This window comes from Colias croceus, chromosome 1 (assembly GCF_905220415.1).
Source record: "Colias croceus chromosome 1, ilColCroc2.1".
Classification (NCBI taxonomy): Eukaryota; Metazoa; Arthropoda; class Insecta; order Lepidoptera; family Pieridae; genus Colias; species Colias croceus.
The window spans coordinates 6047913-6065286 of NC_059537.1; the positions used below are offsets into that span (position 1 = coordinate 6047913).

A 17374-nucleotide genomic window follows, 5' to 3' on the forward strand; every position below is an offset into this window, starting at 1 on the left:
CGTTGTCATCTAGTGATTGTTCACTGTGCCTATTTATATTTAAATATTCGCCTGCGTAGTATGCAATAAGCAGAGCTTTTGCGCTTGTCATTTACCTACATAAGATAGACCTTGGATAGGCCTAATTATTCAGTTTCTTCGAATCTTCATAGACGTTACATCTATACTATTTTAAGGATTACATAATTATTATCATATTAAACCATTTACTACCCGTTTGTTTTATTCTGTGGTTTTATTGTATTAACTCGAGTTTAGCGTCAGTGATTGACAGGCTTAGTCACTTCGCTAATCCGAATGCGTTTTTATTCGATTGTTGACTCGAGTACAATACTACGAAGATAATGACGTGTACATGGGGTGTTGATGAATAATGTGATTGTGTACAAACATGATGCGCGGGTGCGCTTGTATAACAGTTCGGTGTTATGCAACTTGAGTCGCTTTGCCGGCAACTGCAGGCTGAGGTGTAATTACATGCCAACGCGCCCCGCGCCACCCTTCACACCGCCACCCGCGCTACCCGACACGTGACTACATATTTACTGAATGTACTGACTAGTTTCGTGTTAATTATGCTTTTTGAAACTGAGCTTAAGTTTCAAGAGATGTTCCTAAAAGGAAGGTTGCCAATTTGTAGTGTATTTTATTTTTGTGCGTCCGATTTTTGAAAAATAACCTTTTGTGAGAGTAGCTGGCGAACAGGCGTTCTGTACCTAACTGATCCCGAAGGAAGCACCGACTTTGTTATTAGTTAATGCATAGGTATATTATTATTTTTGTTGGTAATTACTATGCGTAATCTTTAAGGTAATGAAGAAATATGGTTTCTTTGCACATTAATATTTAATTCAATGTTTAAATACTTAGTTAATAAATAAATAATAAATAAGTAGTTAGGTATGTAGTGTTAATCCGAAAAGCTGGTCTCATAAGACGAATTCTCAAATTTTAAAATAACTTTTTAATAAATAATAGTAGCCTTAATATCTTCTATTATTAATTAATATTAATTAATATCTTCTATTAGAAGATCTCTTAGAGAAAGTTCCTAAAAATTAGTTAAATTGTGTCGCAGATTAGCAGAAAGAAATAGAAACAACACAAAGCTTTAATAATCCATTTGCATAAAAATATCTCTATTATTTTTCCTTACCTTAAAAGGTTACAAGATATTAATAAAAATAAAACTGATTCGTTTTGTTAGAATTTTTGTTATGCACTAAAAAGGGTAAGTGTTATTTTTATTAATGTATGTTTAATATACCTATTTCTCTGCAATTGACAGCCTTGTTCACTAGTTTACCTTTGGCAATAAAAACCGAATTAATCGTACCCTTATTGGCACACCTGTTTGGTCTTACAATTACTGCTCGGGTTACCTACAATGTCGAATATCAACTTTTAGATATTGCCTAAAGTTGCTGTAATGGTCACCATCTGGGCAACTCTTCTGGTAGAATGCAAGAAAATATGTAAGTTACAAGGCTGGTCCAGTAGGTATTTGCTGAACGGATACATACAACTTTAAGATAAATATTACTATCCCAAAAATATACGTAAATATAGGTTATTAATTAATATCTGGGCCGGAATTACATTTACCCGTATTTAAAGCGGGATTAAATAGAACCTATGTAGGATATGTGTACGATAAAATAGTCTATGAAAAGGGTTCGTCGTAAAAAGTAGATGAGTACAGCAGGTGCGCAGCCACAGGTAGCGACAACAGCAGCTGATAGCTAGGCCAAGTTCATTACCGTTCCGTGCAAATCGATTTATTGTGGTCATGCTCCATCAGCTTTCCAATATGCCTTTTCCTTATCTTTCATTTTTCTAAGCGTCTATTTCTTTCTTATCGCTGCACCACAAATATTATATCGTTATACTTCCTTTAGAACATTCTTTGTGTATTCAAAAAACGATTGTCGATTAAGCATTTTAATTAAAACTCAATTATGAATAAATGATTATTGTTTCGTTTGAATTTTATTGATTATTACAACTATGGAATTAATAGTAATTTGATAAGTAAAAGTTACGAACAAAACTTGCTTGTATTAACAAAATTATAAAATACTTGCCTACTTAACTAGCTACCATAACGAAACCATTTCTCATTAAATTGTATTCATACAAAAATATTAACATGAGATTTAATGCATTCAATTAAAATATATAATGGTCAATGAAGGGTCAATGCAACAGTTGCTGTCTACCAAGATAATTGTAAAAATCAACAAGGTGACCAATCACTTGGATAATCAATGTAATAAATAATAATATCTGTGTACCTGTATAACAATACGTTTAGTGCGTGTATTTCCAACGAAAATATATAAAAACTCTTTTATCGCCAAGACTCGCTAAGTGATTTAAGTATAAAGAAAGTAAAAGAGCCATTCATCGAGTGTAGAGACTGCTTATTCACTAGGTCGCACACGTCGCACGTCCGGTTTCCTACAAATTGGTCACATCGACCGCTAAGTAGGAAGATTCGACTCATACGAGGTGTGTCCGAGGTCTGTTGCCTGTCTGTTACCAACTGCGATTATTTATTCCGCTTTTTCGAGACCTTGCAAGTGCAATTTTAAATGACAGTTTGCTTTTTGAAGATTTTTAATGAGTTACGAACTACTTGACGTAAAAGTAAAAGTTGCGCTCGCAATGATTTCTTTTTACAGCAGTTGTTTTACAATTAAGTTTAATTCCGATTTCGCTACCGTGATTTACTTCTGGGAATTTTGCAATAATTTTGCAGTAATACTACAAGATCCCATCCCCCTTATAATTCGCTCTGACTTATTTAAACGTTCGTCCATAAAATAAAAATAAAATATCAGACACGCATGATGCTATTGATCGTCGCGTGATTGAAACAACTAATTATATGTCATAAAGTTATTAACTTTACAATGAATTGTTTACAGTCATATAACAAAGACGACAACATGGGAGGACCCGCGCAAGACTCTCGCAGCACAAACAGTGGCTGGCGGAGTGCAGCATCAGAGCGCCGAGGCTTTACTCACACAATCGGCAGCAGCACAGACCCTAGCAACTGCCACAGCAGGTAATAAACATTATTTAATTATAAATAGCCTATTAATTTATAGTACATGAATATTTATTTATTTTATTTAATTCGTATTATAATTCAGAATTATTCAGGTAGGTATATGGCAATGTGCGTATAAGCAGAAGAAAAAAACAATGTTAGTTTCTCCTCTCATTGTGTTATACCTAATTTATCACTTTTCTAAATTTACTATGTGTTAATGATACAGTCTCGCGGCCTTAGTGATAAAAGCGAAAAGATAACTAATCGGTTATTGCCTACCGAGCAAGCGAGCTTCTTTTGATTTCATCTCCACGTGATCTAATTGGCTTCGGAACAGTGTTTAAAATTATCATGGAACTAAAATAAAAACAAGTAAATAACCCAAATTCTAAAACTGATTTTATGACGGGAATTAACGCGTTGTTTCCGTCGGTCGATGCGAGACGAGCGTTGAAAGGTGCTCAGAGAATACATTGGTGTTTCGGCGCCGGCGGCCCTGGCGCCCGCCGCCTTGCGACATCCGCGCGGAGACTGATCTGTGCTTTGCGTTACCTTACTCAAAGGTTACAAGTTAACAGAGGATCTATCAGATGTATCGCCCTGAATACAGTTGAGCAATGTTAGGAAATGGATTGACGAGAAGCAGATACTTGCAGCGGTATGTCGTGTTGACAAACTATAGATTCTAGTCAAATTTATAAAATTTGTTGCAAAAATAATGTAGAGTAATAAAATTACGCACTTCAACTACCTAAATAAAGTCGACTATGAAGTGTTTTAGATTCAAATGGTAGACTTGCAATGCATCTGTAATGTTTTAACATATTGTGCAGACACTATAAGCACTTTTACCAAGAAAATATTTCAAAATAAACATTATCAAATTATTATTTTAAAAACTCCCGGACACGCATATATACTGTATATAAATAGACAGTACTTTTAAGTATCTATTTAAACGAATTCTGTAAATAAATATGTATGTTTATTTTTGTATTGATAGAGTCCTTCGTTAGCGTTGATATACGAGTGTTATGCGAAGACCAACTCGACCAGTGTCACGTCGGATTTATTTACGCTTTGTGTTTCGATAGATTTCTTCAATACGTGCCCTTCTCACGTTCTCGGCTTCTGGCTTCTGCCATCTCCCTTGTTATTTAACATAAATCAGAGTAAGTGTCAGGCTTGTAGACAAATCACGCTTATCGCCGTCTCATTGCAGACGCAAACAAATATTAGCCATGCAGCGTAGGTACGTAGATTACCTGACATACGAATAATGTTTTTATAGCGCATTCCTTGTTTTAATCTGATGTCGCGATAACATATTACCTTTCATATAAAATAGCTTTCTCATGAACCATTACATATTTGTATCATGAGCTATTTTGTAAAGAATCCTATCAAATTACGCTTAAAGACTGATAAATCCATTGTTTCATGTTTTTCACTAATTCATTGAAATAGATTTGTTATTTTTACATGTAAATGTATAAATCATTCAAATATTTAGTTAGCGACAATCTGCGAATAATATGTAATTGATAATGGCCTCTAAATTGCGTAATTAGTTTAGTGCAATGTTTGTTCACAATTAGCATTGTAATAAAATTAGATAGGTATTATGTGCTTCTATATTACGCTATAATAGATATATTTTATTTTTAAATAAAGGAATGTGTTTTGTTATATTATGTAAATTAAATTCGGTACCTATTATAAATCTAATAGGTGCCTACACACCTATGCTCTATTTTTCTATGCTCGATTTTAAATGACGTAAATTAGCTACAATAACAATAATTATTTATTACAAAATTTAGAGGAAGGTAAAATAATTAATTATAGTTAACAACGCGTATTTCCCCATACGACAAAATTGGATACATACCTACCTACGAATGTAGTTTCATTGCATTTATATCACTTATGATGTAATTAAACATATTTAAAAATAATCACAATTGTTACGTTCGTCATCATAAATATTAGCTAGGTACGTATATGATAATCTATAAAATAAAATATGTATTTCTTCCTACTAATTTCCTACAAAATAATCAAAACTATACAAAATGTAAGTAAGTAAGTTCTATTAATAAATAAATGATTTAAGTAACTCAATAAATGAAAATACCAAATCTTTATAAACCTTCAATTTATTGTATATTGATATGATTAAATAGTTACTGACTTGTTTGGTAAAATTAAAAATCAATAAAGAACACATTAAAATGGCGCTTTGTTAAACACTTCACAATCGTATTTTCTCGATGCGCCAATACTGTCGAGTCATGTTGATTACAATTAATAGCAACGCACGTTAATGTTGTATAGAGTTCGCTGTTCATGAATGACCACTTTTTGTTACACGTGATGTACATATATAAAATCTGAAGGAGAGATGAATGTATGAGCGGGTTTGAGGCAAGGCGCATCTGCTACTAGCGGTGATTCATGTTAGCTCTCTGTATAAACGAGGCGGAGCACGAGCAGGCGTAGAGCAGAATCAAATGAACGAAACTGAGCGATGTTTATACACATCTAACATAAAGCACAAACCGACATGGCGTGGCATATTGGCATGTATTCAATAGATCATGTAAACTACCCGAAACTTCGCCTTTCGTTGAGCAATATTGTCTCATATACACTTTCCGAGGAAATGATATTAGCATGTCGATGCCGCTGGCGTGTGTTTTGCGCCGTAATTTTCTTGGAACGAGCATGATGACCTTCCCGATCCCAACTTGATTCAGAATCACGTGTGCGTACATTCAATTCATAATTTACTGCTGGCTTGCAACTAGTCGCTGTTGAGAAATTCAAACGTCGTAGCTGAAACTGTTCATACTTTATTCGGAAACTTTACTAACTGGAGGCATTTGATGATTTCAGCAGCGAAGAGTACAAGTAGCACCGCCACCACCGACCCTCTAGGACCGCTGCCGGACGGTTGGGAGCAAGCGACGACGCCGGAGGGAGAGATATATTTTATAAATCACGCCGCTCGCACAACGTCTTGGTTCGATCCTAGAATACGTAAGTTAATCAACTTACATAGGTAAACGTTGTGATTTATTTGAGCCGGTGTTGATATATTTTTCCTTGTTATTTCAGCACAACATTTGCAGCGCACGCCGGCGGCGAACGCTGGAGCGGCGGGCGGCGGGTGGGCGAACGCATCGGTGCAAGCTTGCCAACAGAAACTGCGTCTGCAGTCATTACAGCTCGAGCGTGAACGGCTGAAACAACGCCAGCAGGAGATACGGCTCCAGGTTTGCACTTTCCTCACATTTACTTTGAAGATGTCGCGAATAGTTTTAAGAAATTACAAGTGTCAGAAAATTGTTTCTTGAGACGCTTACTGATATTGATATTTTTTTAATATTATTTAGATAATAAATACGATTTTGTACATCAAAACTTTCTTGTTTGAAATGTGGATTTGAAATTCAAATCGATATTTTCTGGTCACGGTTCTAATGCTTAAAATTTCAATAGTGCAATAAGTTTCTCCATTCTTTTAGTGACAATTTTATTGTTAGGTAGCATTTAAAATTGCAAACCAGCTTCGCACTACCATAAACTATTTGTCCATCTATATTTTGTATTAACCACGAAGACATATCACTTCCAGCAAGAACTAATGGCGCGGCAGTCATCCTCCATAGTGTCTTCGCTCGCCAACAGCACTGGAGCGGCCACTACTGACCTATCCCTGGATCCTTTTCTACCCGGTCTGAACGACCACCAGCGTCAGGAATCAGCGGACAGTGGGCTGGGCATGGCAGTCTCGCAGTCGTACTCAATGCCACATACTCCTGAGGGCTTCCTGGGCATGGACGACCGCATGGACTGCACCAGCGAGGCCGGAGCCAATCTTGATACTGCGGACATAACACTAGGCGATACTGATGACTTGGTAAGCCATTTGTTTTATATTGTTAGAATTTGTATAAGATTTATCTCGAGGTTTTCATTTGTTCCATTTTCTTACGATTGCAAAATTAAACATGTTTAAAAGTTTTGGTCATAAGTGACTTACTAGAAAAAAATAATGGCGCCACATAAGCACCAGGAAGCAAAATTTTGTTTATACCAACAAAAAATTCAAAGCTCAAATTAATGCTCCCTTACTTTATCTTATTGTTTGGACCAAGGTTTGGACCATTGTTGACCAATGGCACAATATTTACCTCAAATACTTATTCGATATTTTCGTGTTCAACCCATAAAACATTCACATAAATATGAGTGGATATTATTAAGTCCAGGTTGTAGTCCAGTCCCAGCTATAATATATAAATATTATTCACCATAAATACTATATCTAACTATAAACCATTTCATTTCAGTTGGGGGAATTTACAAATGATATATTATTAGACGACGTGCAGTCTTTGATCAACTCGACACCAAACAAACCGGACAACGTGTTGACTTGGCTGTAGACAGTCTATCGACTAAACGTACAATGCTCACAAACTTATTGCGTAAAGCGTACTTAGCTACCGACGAATAGTATTCATGGCAATTACCAAGCAAACCATCAAAAGTGACAATCAGTTCATTGGGAAGCTGTGGTTTCGTGTGATTAATTCGTAATACATTAATTGAAGGAAATATCTTTAATTAATCAGTGCACAAAATAAAGTATCGATTAGGTAATATTATTATCGTTACGTTTTTAAATTCAGTTTCTAGGCTTATGATACTCATGTCTTACTAATTATTTTAAAATTCGACTTAATATTTCAAACCACTTTCGTGAAATTACAGACAATCGCCTCAGCTGTAAAATCTCTGCATTTATTGGAAAGAGATGGAAACTTCTAATAATACCTATTACTTATTGTATTCAATTAATGTATTACAAAATATAATGTATTGTGTATCAGATACAAGTAATTTCAGATATCAGATATGATACCATTTTAAAGACTCATAATAGGCCTTATTAATAATAAAGAATTGCGTTGCGTTTCAGAAATGGAAAAATTCATATCAGTCCATTGTTAACATTATCTTGGAGTTGCATGTTTGTTCTGAATTATAAGACTAAGAATATAGTATTAAAGTATTTTAGCCACTGCTATATTGGATGGCTAGTCATTTGTAAATACTAATTGAGGTACTCCTCTATGCCAACATATATCAAAATGAAGCGGTCTTGCATTACCTTCTTTCCCCGCTGAAAGGAGCCATATTGCATTATATTATAATCTCGCAAGCTAGGTTTCCTTTATTCTTCCCGATCGAGACTATCGGAAATCCTATCCTTCGAATAGACTTATGTGTAGTTGTGTCAATTTTGACGATTATACAATGTAATAACTTTATCGATGAAACTTTGATTGTGATAACATCTCGACGTAACAGTGCCTTATTGTGCCTTTATAAAATGTATTTATTGTGTTATTATTAAGGTAATAATAAAGATATATTTCTACAAATGTTTACCGAACGATCTACATCGATTCATGTATTGTTTGGACAGAATAAAACTACTTATGTACCGTATGTGTTGTAGTAACGTTTTTTTGTCTACTTACACCGTCCTTGTGTATTTTTCGAGATTATGATTTAGATTAGTTTATCGTGACGTAGTTAAATATTTTGGCAACTATTAAGTTAATAAATAATGTTTAGTTCGCAGTGGACTACGTATTCTTATCTTTCGCGTGTGTGAGAGGGTGCCGCTAGGTTACTATGTCGTAGAGATGAGAGGGTCGTCCGCTGAACGTACCCGCAGTCGGCCGAGCACGTGCTTCTGCCTTGGTTAAAGCCGAAACATTTGCATACTTCTATGAAAGTGCAGTATCGAAGTAGGTCAATTTTATTTACGACTATTCACTGGCTATTTTTGTGGCTACGTAGTCGACTCACTTTATTTAAAAATAACTCATTGGCTTAACAAAACTCTTCAAAATTACGTTTAGCCCACCTAGTCTCTAGAGTTTGTATGAATTCAGTAATATTAAAATTAGGTCTTTATTTTAAAAATGCTACATTGAAAACTTTGCCATATTAGTAAATGTACTTTATTCTTGTAAGACTTAAATGTAATCTTCATTTATGATAAAATAGTGTTTAAATAGCAACTGTGTAACTATTATAATTAGTTGTAACGGTGCTGGGTTTATTATACATTTTATTTTGTACTCTGTAGATGTCTTCGTTGTACTTTATTTTGTATTTGTTGTGTATTAATTTTTATATCTCGTAAGTAATGATGCTTCTCATATTGTTCGGTTCATTATTCTGTACTTTTGCTTCTTTCCTCGTACCTAGGTTTTTAGATTGTAATGAAGTGACTTCAGTGTCGTTGAATGTTTATAGCTATGGCTGCGTTATAACTTATTTTTTAAGAGACAAAACAATACACTACAGTGTGTAGCCAATAGCGAAAACTTAGTAGGAATGTATGCGTAGGGGAGTATTAATCTCGTTTAAGTTAACAACTTTATAATTGTCACGTATTTCTGTGAATGTGCATGTTGTGTAATATTATAGCAGTGCGCACAAAACTTTTCTTTCATATCTTACTTATGTGCTAACATTATTTTTTTTTGAAAATATGTATTTCATTTCAATGCTGCAGTTTTCTTTAGTACAGCTACCACCAACCGAATAAAAAGATGTTTGCTTAAAGGTTATTAGTCCTACTAGGTCGTCGCTACTTCGACAAAACTAAAAGAAACATTCCATGTTGCTTACCGTCTGTGCGTCGCCGGTGCCGCGTCATATAGCGTGCTTCTGGCTTTTAAAAGAATAATATTCGGAACAATATTTCAAGTGAACTATATGATTTATTTCTAAGTATAGTCTTTAATTATTTTACAAACATATCTTTTCAGTCTGACAACACATGCAAGTTTTCTCTGTAGTGTATATAACATTACGTATATCAGTGTTATAACAATGAAATTATATCTAATATCATTCGCTAACCACTTTCAATAATTTCATTGTATATAATTGGAAATTCTGATATGAATTAAATAAATATTTGTTTAAATATATCCATTGTTATTTTTATTTCTTCCAACTCATAGTTCCATTTTTAGACGTGTCTGAAAAAATTAACTCTTATTAAATACACATAGTTCTTATTATTCTTGCGTAGTCAAAGAACGCAGAAAGGCTATGTCAGCAATGCTACTCAATATTTGTAAATACATGCTCTATTATTCCATGCAATAATTACAGTGGAATAGGCAAGAGTAGGCTAGCATAGACTAGAATTATAGCTAGAATACTAATATACATATATATACTTAGTATACTTATAATATTTGCTATAAATGCCTATTGCATATTTCCCTGTGAGTGTATTAGTGAACTCACAAAGGCATAATATAATATACGTAAAATTAAAATTATAAACCATAACCAAACCTATACGTATAAAAGTACATACATATTTTGAAATGTGTAGTAAATACATTAAAGTACTACGTACCACTGTGAGTCTATTATTATTTATTGGAATAAACTTACTAAAATAATTTATTTTAATAGATTGGCATCAAATTACCTTTTATTTTAATGTACATTGTATGCAGTTGATCTTTGATCATATGCTGTTAAATGTGTTCTCGTAATAAATGTTTAAAGAATGTGCCAAATTTATTTGTCGAATGTCCGTGTATTTTAGACGTAGTGTTATAAAAGTTTTTGATCCGTTAGTTGATCATTTTAGGTACCTACAGTACATTCTAGTGATCAAAATAAAATAAAATAATATATTTAAGCAGCCATGAATTAAAATAATTGCCATGTATGTGTAAGGCATACTAAAATGTTGCATAAAGAATCACCTACAGAAAATATTAAGTAGAAGGTAGGTATGGCAAGAAGGAAAAGGTTTAGGGGTTACGCGAAAATATAAACTCGGATGTTATGAAATAAATTTAATACATATGTATTCTGTATGTAGGAAGTTTTTTTAATAATAAAGTGTAGCAATAAGCGTTATTTACCATTGCAGAAAAGTTAGTACCGCCTCCTCATCTGTTGAAAGCAAATAAATAGTTATAATTTATTATCTACAAAGCGTTAATTTATCTATAGTAAAATACTTTCTTGTTATAAACGTAATGATTTGGAGAACTTATAGATTACTGTATAACCTGCAACCTGTAGGGACTATACAATATTACCTGTTCTTATAAATACTTTAATTAAATATACCTATTGTTGCTATTTAAGCAGTAAATATTAGTGATTAGCAATTATTAAAATAATTAAATATAATACGTACTGAGGGTTCCTTAAAGCGATCATCTTGAGGCAACTCTCGGTTAGCGATGAGCTTCTTGTAATATTCAACTGACAGTTTTGGAGTCCGAGGTCTGTTCGGGTCAGTGATATCTACGTGGTAAAAGCCAAAGCGTTCTCTGTGAAACAAAAATGACAAAAATGGCATTTTTAATAAAATTAATAATAATTCAACACTTCCGTGTGAAGCACTTTTTCGTGAGGTGTACAAATGTATCACTTCAATTTATTATTAGTTGGGCGATGAAACTGAAAAAGATTCACGAAGCAATGATTTTCCCAAATCATTTTGCACTTATCCTTTAGTGAGTTAGGTATAATCGGTTTAACTAATATGATTTTCTTTAATACTGATATGAAGAAAAAAGATAAAAGATACGGTTGTAAAAACATTGGAAATATAAATTACTAATTATCTTTTACTAACGAGAATCCAGCTCTCCATTCAAAGTTATCCATAAGGGTCCAGGCTGTGTAGCCGAGCACTTTGACGCCGTCGTCGTTGATTACATTCAAAATTTCGCTTAAGTGATCCTGAAATGAGAAATAATGTAAATGTAAGTTCTAGAGATAAATGAAAAGGCATAGAATTTTAGAAAAAAAAATATTTCCCGTTCTCGTCGTTTTGAATACAAAATATACGTTATTTTGTTGTACCTGTATCAAAATAATAACTTTTTAAATATAATATTAAGTATATTTTTAAGGATCGATTTCTTGTGACCAATCATTGTGATCCGTGGTCGTGGTGCATGGTGACCTTTACACGAATTTGTTAGTTAGCTATAATAATTTAATCCACTGGTTTAATAACTTATTCTCTCCTTTATTTATTTTTATTTTAATAAACTCACATTAAAATATTTGATACGGCCGTAATCTTCCAAGGTTCCACGATCGGAGTAACCGTTCTCAGTAATGTAAATTGGAGGATCATTGTAAGTGCTCTTGCACCAACGCAGTAAGTTTGCGAATCCTGTAGGCACTACCTGAGAAAAAACTTTCATTAGTATAGTTACCTTATAACCTCAAAATGAGCCTATAACTACTTATCATAAAAGACATATGCTTACTCTGAACCATTCAGAAGCAGTTGACTCTCCAACTTGCAAAGAAGTAACAGCGCCAATGTCCTTTAACCAAGAAGGTGATTTTGCAGTGGGATCAACACCTGGGCCAGTGATTAAGTGAGTAGTATAATGGTTAATGCCAAGAAAGTCTGATGTGCCCTTAATACGATTAAGCCAGTAGTCGTCGAATTGTTCTAAACGCGATTTACGCAAACCCTCCGCTTGGCTCTGTTGAGCAACGTTTTCCACCATCACTGATGGGTATCCACCTTCTTCTGTGAAGATTGGGTGAGCAAACCAACCGAACTGAAATAAAGAAAAGAACAGTGGTTTTTAAAAGGACTAATCCATTACATCGCAGATTAAGACATTTAGTAGCTCCTTTTATATTGTTTTTGGAAGAAATATGTAATAGTATGGTGGTACCTTGAACTGATTGGCGACTTCAGCTAAAGCTACTTGTTCAGGATCATTGGGATCACTAGGTTCGTACCAAATAGAGTTGATCGAGATCATTATCCTACCGTCTTGCTTGGGTCTGTAAGTTTCGTTGTATAAATGATACGCTTCAGCGTGAGATTTCAAAAGGTTGTCACTGCACAAGTAGTTTCCAACTCCGTGACTGTCAACGGCCGGTGCTTTCTTCACATCTCCGTAGGCATCTTCGCAAATTTCATACGGCTCGTTGAAAGTGATCCACGATTTAATTTTGTCACCGTATTCACGGAAGCAGAAATCAGCATAGTCGTAGAAATAGTCAACCATTTTAGGATTTGCCCAGCCTCCTAAGTCTTGAAGAGTTTGCGGTAAGTCCCAGTGGAATAATGTAACCTGAAACAGAAGATAATATTAAATTATAAAATTGTATTTTACAACTATTGAACTCTTTAAATGCAAAGTCGAAAGGATTATTACCAAAGGTTCAATATTTTTCTCAGCGAGTGCATCCAGAAGGTCGTGGTAATAACGAACTCCATCGGGGTTAATTTCATCAATGCGGCCAGTAGGTAACAGTCTTGCCCAAGAAAAGGAAAATCGGTAGAAATCTACTCCGAGATAGGCCAATTCTTCAACGTCCTCTTTGTAGCGGTTGTAGGAGTCGCACGCGATGTCTCCATTAGTGCCGTCAGCCACCATCCAAGGTTGCGTGTGCGTTAAACGGTCCCATACGTTTTCAGACTTTCCTGTTTGCAAAGAGCTATTATAAAATCATTGTATTTCAGTAAAATTTAAAAGGACACTGGAACGAGATTTACTTTTCCTGTATTTGGTGAAGGCCTTAGTATAAACATTTAATGTGTCTAGAACTAGTGCGTAGCTAGATTAAGGACTACCTATATCGTATGCATAATGCATTTTTTGCTATGCGTTACTTATAATGGCTTACATATTATTAGTATTTTATTTACATCATCGTGGCATTTTTCCTGTGTCCTACTATTGGTCTAAGATCCGAATATAAGTCGAAATGCAACGGCGTGATAATAGAATGAGACCAATTTTATAATAAATTTAGTGTATTAAAAAATGTATTAAAAATGGGTTGACTGGGAAAATCCTGGACAGGATATTTTTTATTAATTATTAAAAAATCTTTTATTTTCATTTTTTATTAATTGCAGTTTCGAGATAATAAAACAATTTTGTAATAAAACAGCGCTGACATAATTTTTTTTTCATCATCCTATAAAGTGAAAGTAACTGGTACCGACATAACTGTTTATACCTGCCAACCTAGCCGTTTGTCCCGGTAAATATTAGAAAACGACTATGTATGCACATTCTGTAGGTTTCATATTTTAAGTCTATTATAATTTTTTTTATTATGTTGATACTACAATTAATTAAAAAAAAAATGTTTTTTTTTAAGTAATTCATTAAAAATGTCCTGTCCAGGATTTTCCCAGTCAACCCATTTTTAATACATTTTTTAATACACTAAATTTATTATAAAATTGGTCTCATTCTATTATCACGCCGTTGCATTTCGACTTATATTCGGATCTTAGACCATATCTCGTCATATGACTTTTTAAGAATCAATAATAAAACTATGGTTAAGGTCACTGATAAAGATTTGATCGACAGCACTCAGCGCACGAGATAATACTAAAGCTTCTTTGATGTATGACAGAACAACAAAACAAATTATGTAACCTACGGAATTCAAATAATAAATATATCTTTTTTATGTCCTATTTCTATTTTAAGAAAGAACGGATGTCGTTGCGCATTTAAAAAGACGGCAGTTGCAAACTTTTATTGTTGAGAATTAATAAGGGCTTTTAAAAGATATTAACTCCATACCACTACTAAAAATAATAATGACATTACATACGGAGTTGAAAGTATGATTAGTAAAGTTCTATAGCAAACTATGTAGGTACCTTAAAACTCTATTACCTACTTATTTCATTTAGCTCTACCTAATTCTTTCATGACGCTTTTTTGAACAATTATAATTGAGTGGATTTGTACATATACTTTACGTTAAGGTACTTGTAATCACGAAACATTGCCTTTTGATAAATTGAATAAAACTTTATTAAACTGTAGGAAAATATTAAGCTACTTTAGGATTATTAAAAACCTAATAGCCCTATAATTAACCTTGTTAGATTTGCATTTGTCTTTATGATTATGGAATTCAATTTTGAAATCCAATCAATTTACTTACCGCTAACATTCCACGCTCCTTCGATCTGGTGAGCAGCAGTAGCTACACCGAAAGTGAACCCTTCTGGGAACTTTGTGTATTCAGCATAACTCCTAAAACATTACATTTCAACGTGATCAATGATGGCACATAAATCTGTATTATATTTAGAAAGGCTTAAAATTAGTGGATTCGGTTAAAATTAGTCTTATCTCCTAAGCTAATAAGAGGAAAAAGTTGAACAAAGAATCGTCGCATCGAATCTCTGGAAACGAACTTCTTTTCCTAAGAGCTAGCGCGCAAGAGCAACTTTTGTCTCCACAACTATTTTGTCTCTGCCATCAACTTTATGGGCTAGTAAGAAAGTGCGCGCACGTAGCGACGCAACTTCCTATAGAGTTGACGGGAGAGACAAAAGTTGCTCTTGCGCGCTAGCTCTGACTCTACATACAAAAATAAATTCAAATTTGTCATAATATGACGTGTACAATGCGTGTAGGTTAATTGTGTGTTAAATTATTTAATCTTACAACTTATTAGTTAAATGTAAACTAAATTAATTTTATCATTATATTAATAACTAGCCCCTCGTCCCGGCTCTACCCGGGATAAAAAATATAGCCTGTGTCACTTAGGAACACTTATGCTACCTATGTGCTAGTGGAAGAAAATTCAAATTGATCCAATAGTTTCAGTGCCCAGCCAATACAAACAAACAAACAATGAAAAATAATGTATAGTACTTATGTACATTAAAAAAAAATTACAATTCAACTATTACGAACTTTGATGTTAAGAATTTAGATATTGTAATTTCTATATTCGCAACATTATTAATTGGGAACATTATTGATAAATATATGGGTATGCAAGTTATATAAAGTAGTTTGGTAAAATATCATTAGTACATTAATGGGAATAGATCTAGTTATTTTAATAAGCAAAATAGACTTTATTTGAATATATGCTGCAAGGTCTGTTTTGTACTATCGTGTGTTGGAGTGTATTGATCATATTGTGTTGATAGGTACAATGATTTGCAAATAACGAGCTGTTATCGATGGAAAGCGATACTTATAGAGTGAACCTGAGGTTATAGACTATAGACGAGTATTCATGAATCATGAACATGTTTTGAATGTTAAATGTAAATTTATTTTTTTATCTATACCTACACTGAGGTATCAATCAATGTGACCTCTTGTTCAAAGATAACCTTAAATACATATTTTTTGTATTTTGGAACGGGATGAGTGTATTGGTAATAAATAAATGATAGTTTTATCACATATCAGAATAGAATATATTTTATACCTAAACATATATTACTTTAATTTTGTAAATGCAAATTAACTGTCAACTCTGTTCTGTCTTTGAATAAAACAAATGAAAAACGTTCGTGGGAAAGTTGACTTGTGTTCAATTAGTTATGAGCATTTGTTTTATCTGCGAGGCACGATAAAATGGTATTAAAATTAAGTTTGAACAATGCCTATACACTTACCCACAGGCTAAAGCCAAAACAACAAAAACAGTCAAACACGCCATCGTGTGATGACGGCTCCTCTCTCTGCCGCACTGTAGCGCGCCAACAATGTTTTATTTCTTTTTAAACATGGCGGTCTCTTGGTATCTCGAGAGTTTTTCATTTCAGATAATGTCAATTTTGTACAGAGATAATCCTTACCTGTAAGTATTTTGTGAAATGTACTTCGCCCACAATCCGTTTGATTTAAGAAGCATGTAATCAGTATACAGAAAATGTACCTAACTAAGTTTCATGATAATAATGATAAAAATCTATTTATCTATTTTTCTTGATAGGGGATACTCTTAAGTACGGCAACGCAATTTTATATCGCACAACATCTTATCGTTTTTTTTTTATTGCTGTTGCTAACTAAGTAAATTTTGCAAATGATATTTTTTACACAATGCATCATTTTTTAAATAATTAAATTGATAATTAATTAGTGGTTTTATCGGGGTCTATTTTAATAAGTTTATTATTTTATTTACCTTGAACTACACTAGATACCTACGAAAAAATGGTATGTCTTCTTATCTTGTAAAATTACCGTTTTTTACTAAATGCATATAAATATACTATATATATATACAATATACTATATAAAGTAGGTACATATACCAAAATGGTAATTCTCCTGTCTTTTTGTTCTGGAACGGCTGGAATTATTTTGACGGGACTTTCACTAACATATGTATAGCCGATGTTATCTATAGGGACTTATTCTACATTTTATTCTGATATTTCATAAGAATTAAGGATATTAGGATTAAAAG

At 33.5% G+C, this 17374-nt stretch overlaps 2 protein-coding genes across 5 annotated transcripts in view; one reads left to right on the forward strand and one right to left on the reverse strand.

The window, feature by feature from the left end:
• The window catches only part of LOC123693731 (transcriptional coactivator yorkie), a 26234-nt gene extending 16148 nt beyond the window's left edge, over window positions 1-10086 (forward strand). Inside the window, exons 2-6 of one of the 3 annotated variants that reach the window (XM_045638937.1) lie at window positions 2931-3073; window positions 5963-6103; window positions 6182-6339; window positions 6702-6986; window positions 7420-10086. In XM_045638937.1, the coding sequence (XP_045494893.1) occupies window positions 2931-3073; window positions 5963-6103; window positions 6182-6339; window positions 6702-6986; window positions 7420-7515 (823 nt within the window). In that variant the 3' untranslated portion in view covers window positions 7516-10086. Of the gene's footprint in view, window positions 1-2930; window positions 3074-5959; window positions 6104-6181; window positions 6340-6701; window positions 6987-7419 lie in introns of all 3 variants that reach the window. The other 2 variants (XM_045638933.1, XM_045638945.1) reach the window with 2 other exon arrangements.
• On the reverse strand, window positions 9854-16715 carry LOC123693703 (myrosinase 1-like). Of its 2 annotated transcripts, none has more exons than XM_045638901.1 (9): window positions 16575-16715; window positions 15092-15183; window positions 13330-13598; window positions 12841-13245; window positions 12418-12720; window positions 12199-12333; window positions 11772-11878; window positions 11328-11463; window positions 9854-10137 (listed from the first exon to the last, which is right to left on the reverse strand). In XM_045638901.1, exons 1-9 carry the CDS (start codon window positions 16616-16618, stop codon window positions 10114-10116), a joined length of 1515 nt encoding a protein of 504 aa, XP_045494857.1. In that variant the 5' UTR covers window positions 16619-16715; the 3' UTR covers window positions 9854-10113. The 2 variants fall into 2 exon arrangements, with proteins under 2 accessions (XP_045494857.1, XP_045494864.1); XM_045638908.1 differs by lacking the exon at window positions 9854-10137 and adding an exon at window positions 10963-11077.
• Window positions 16716-17374: the final 659 nt, after the last annotated feature.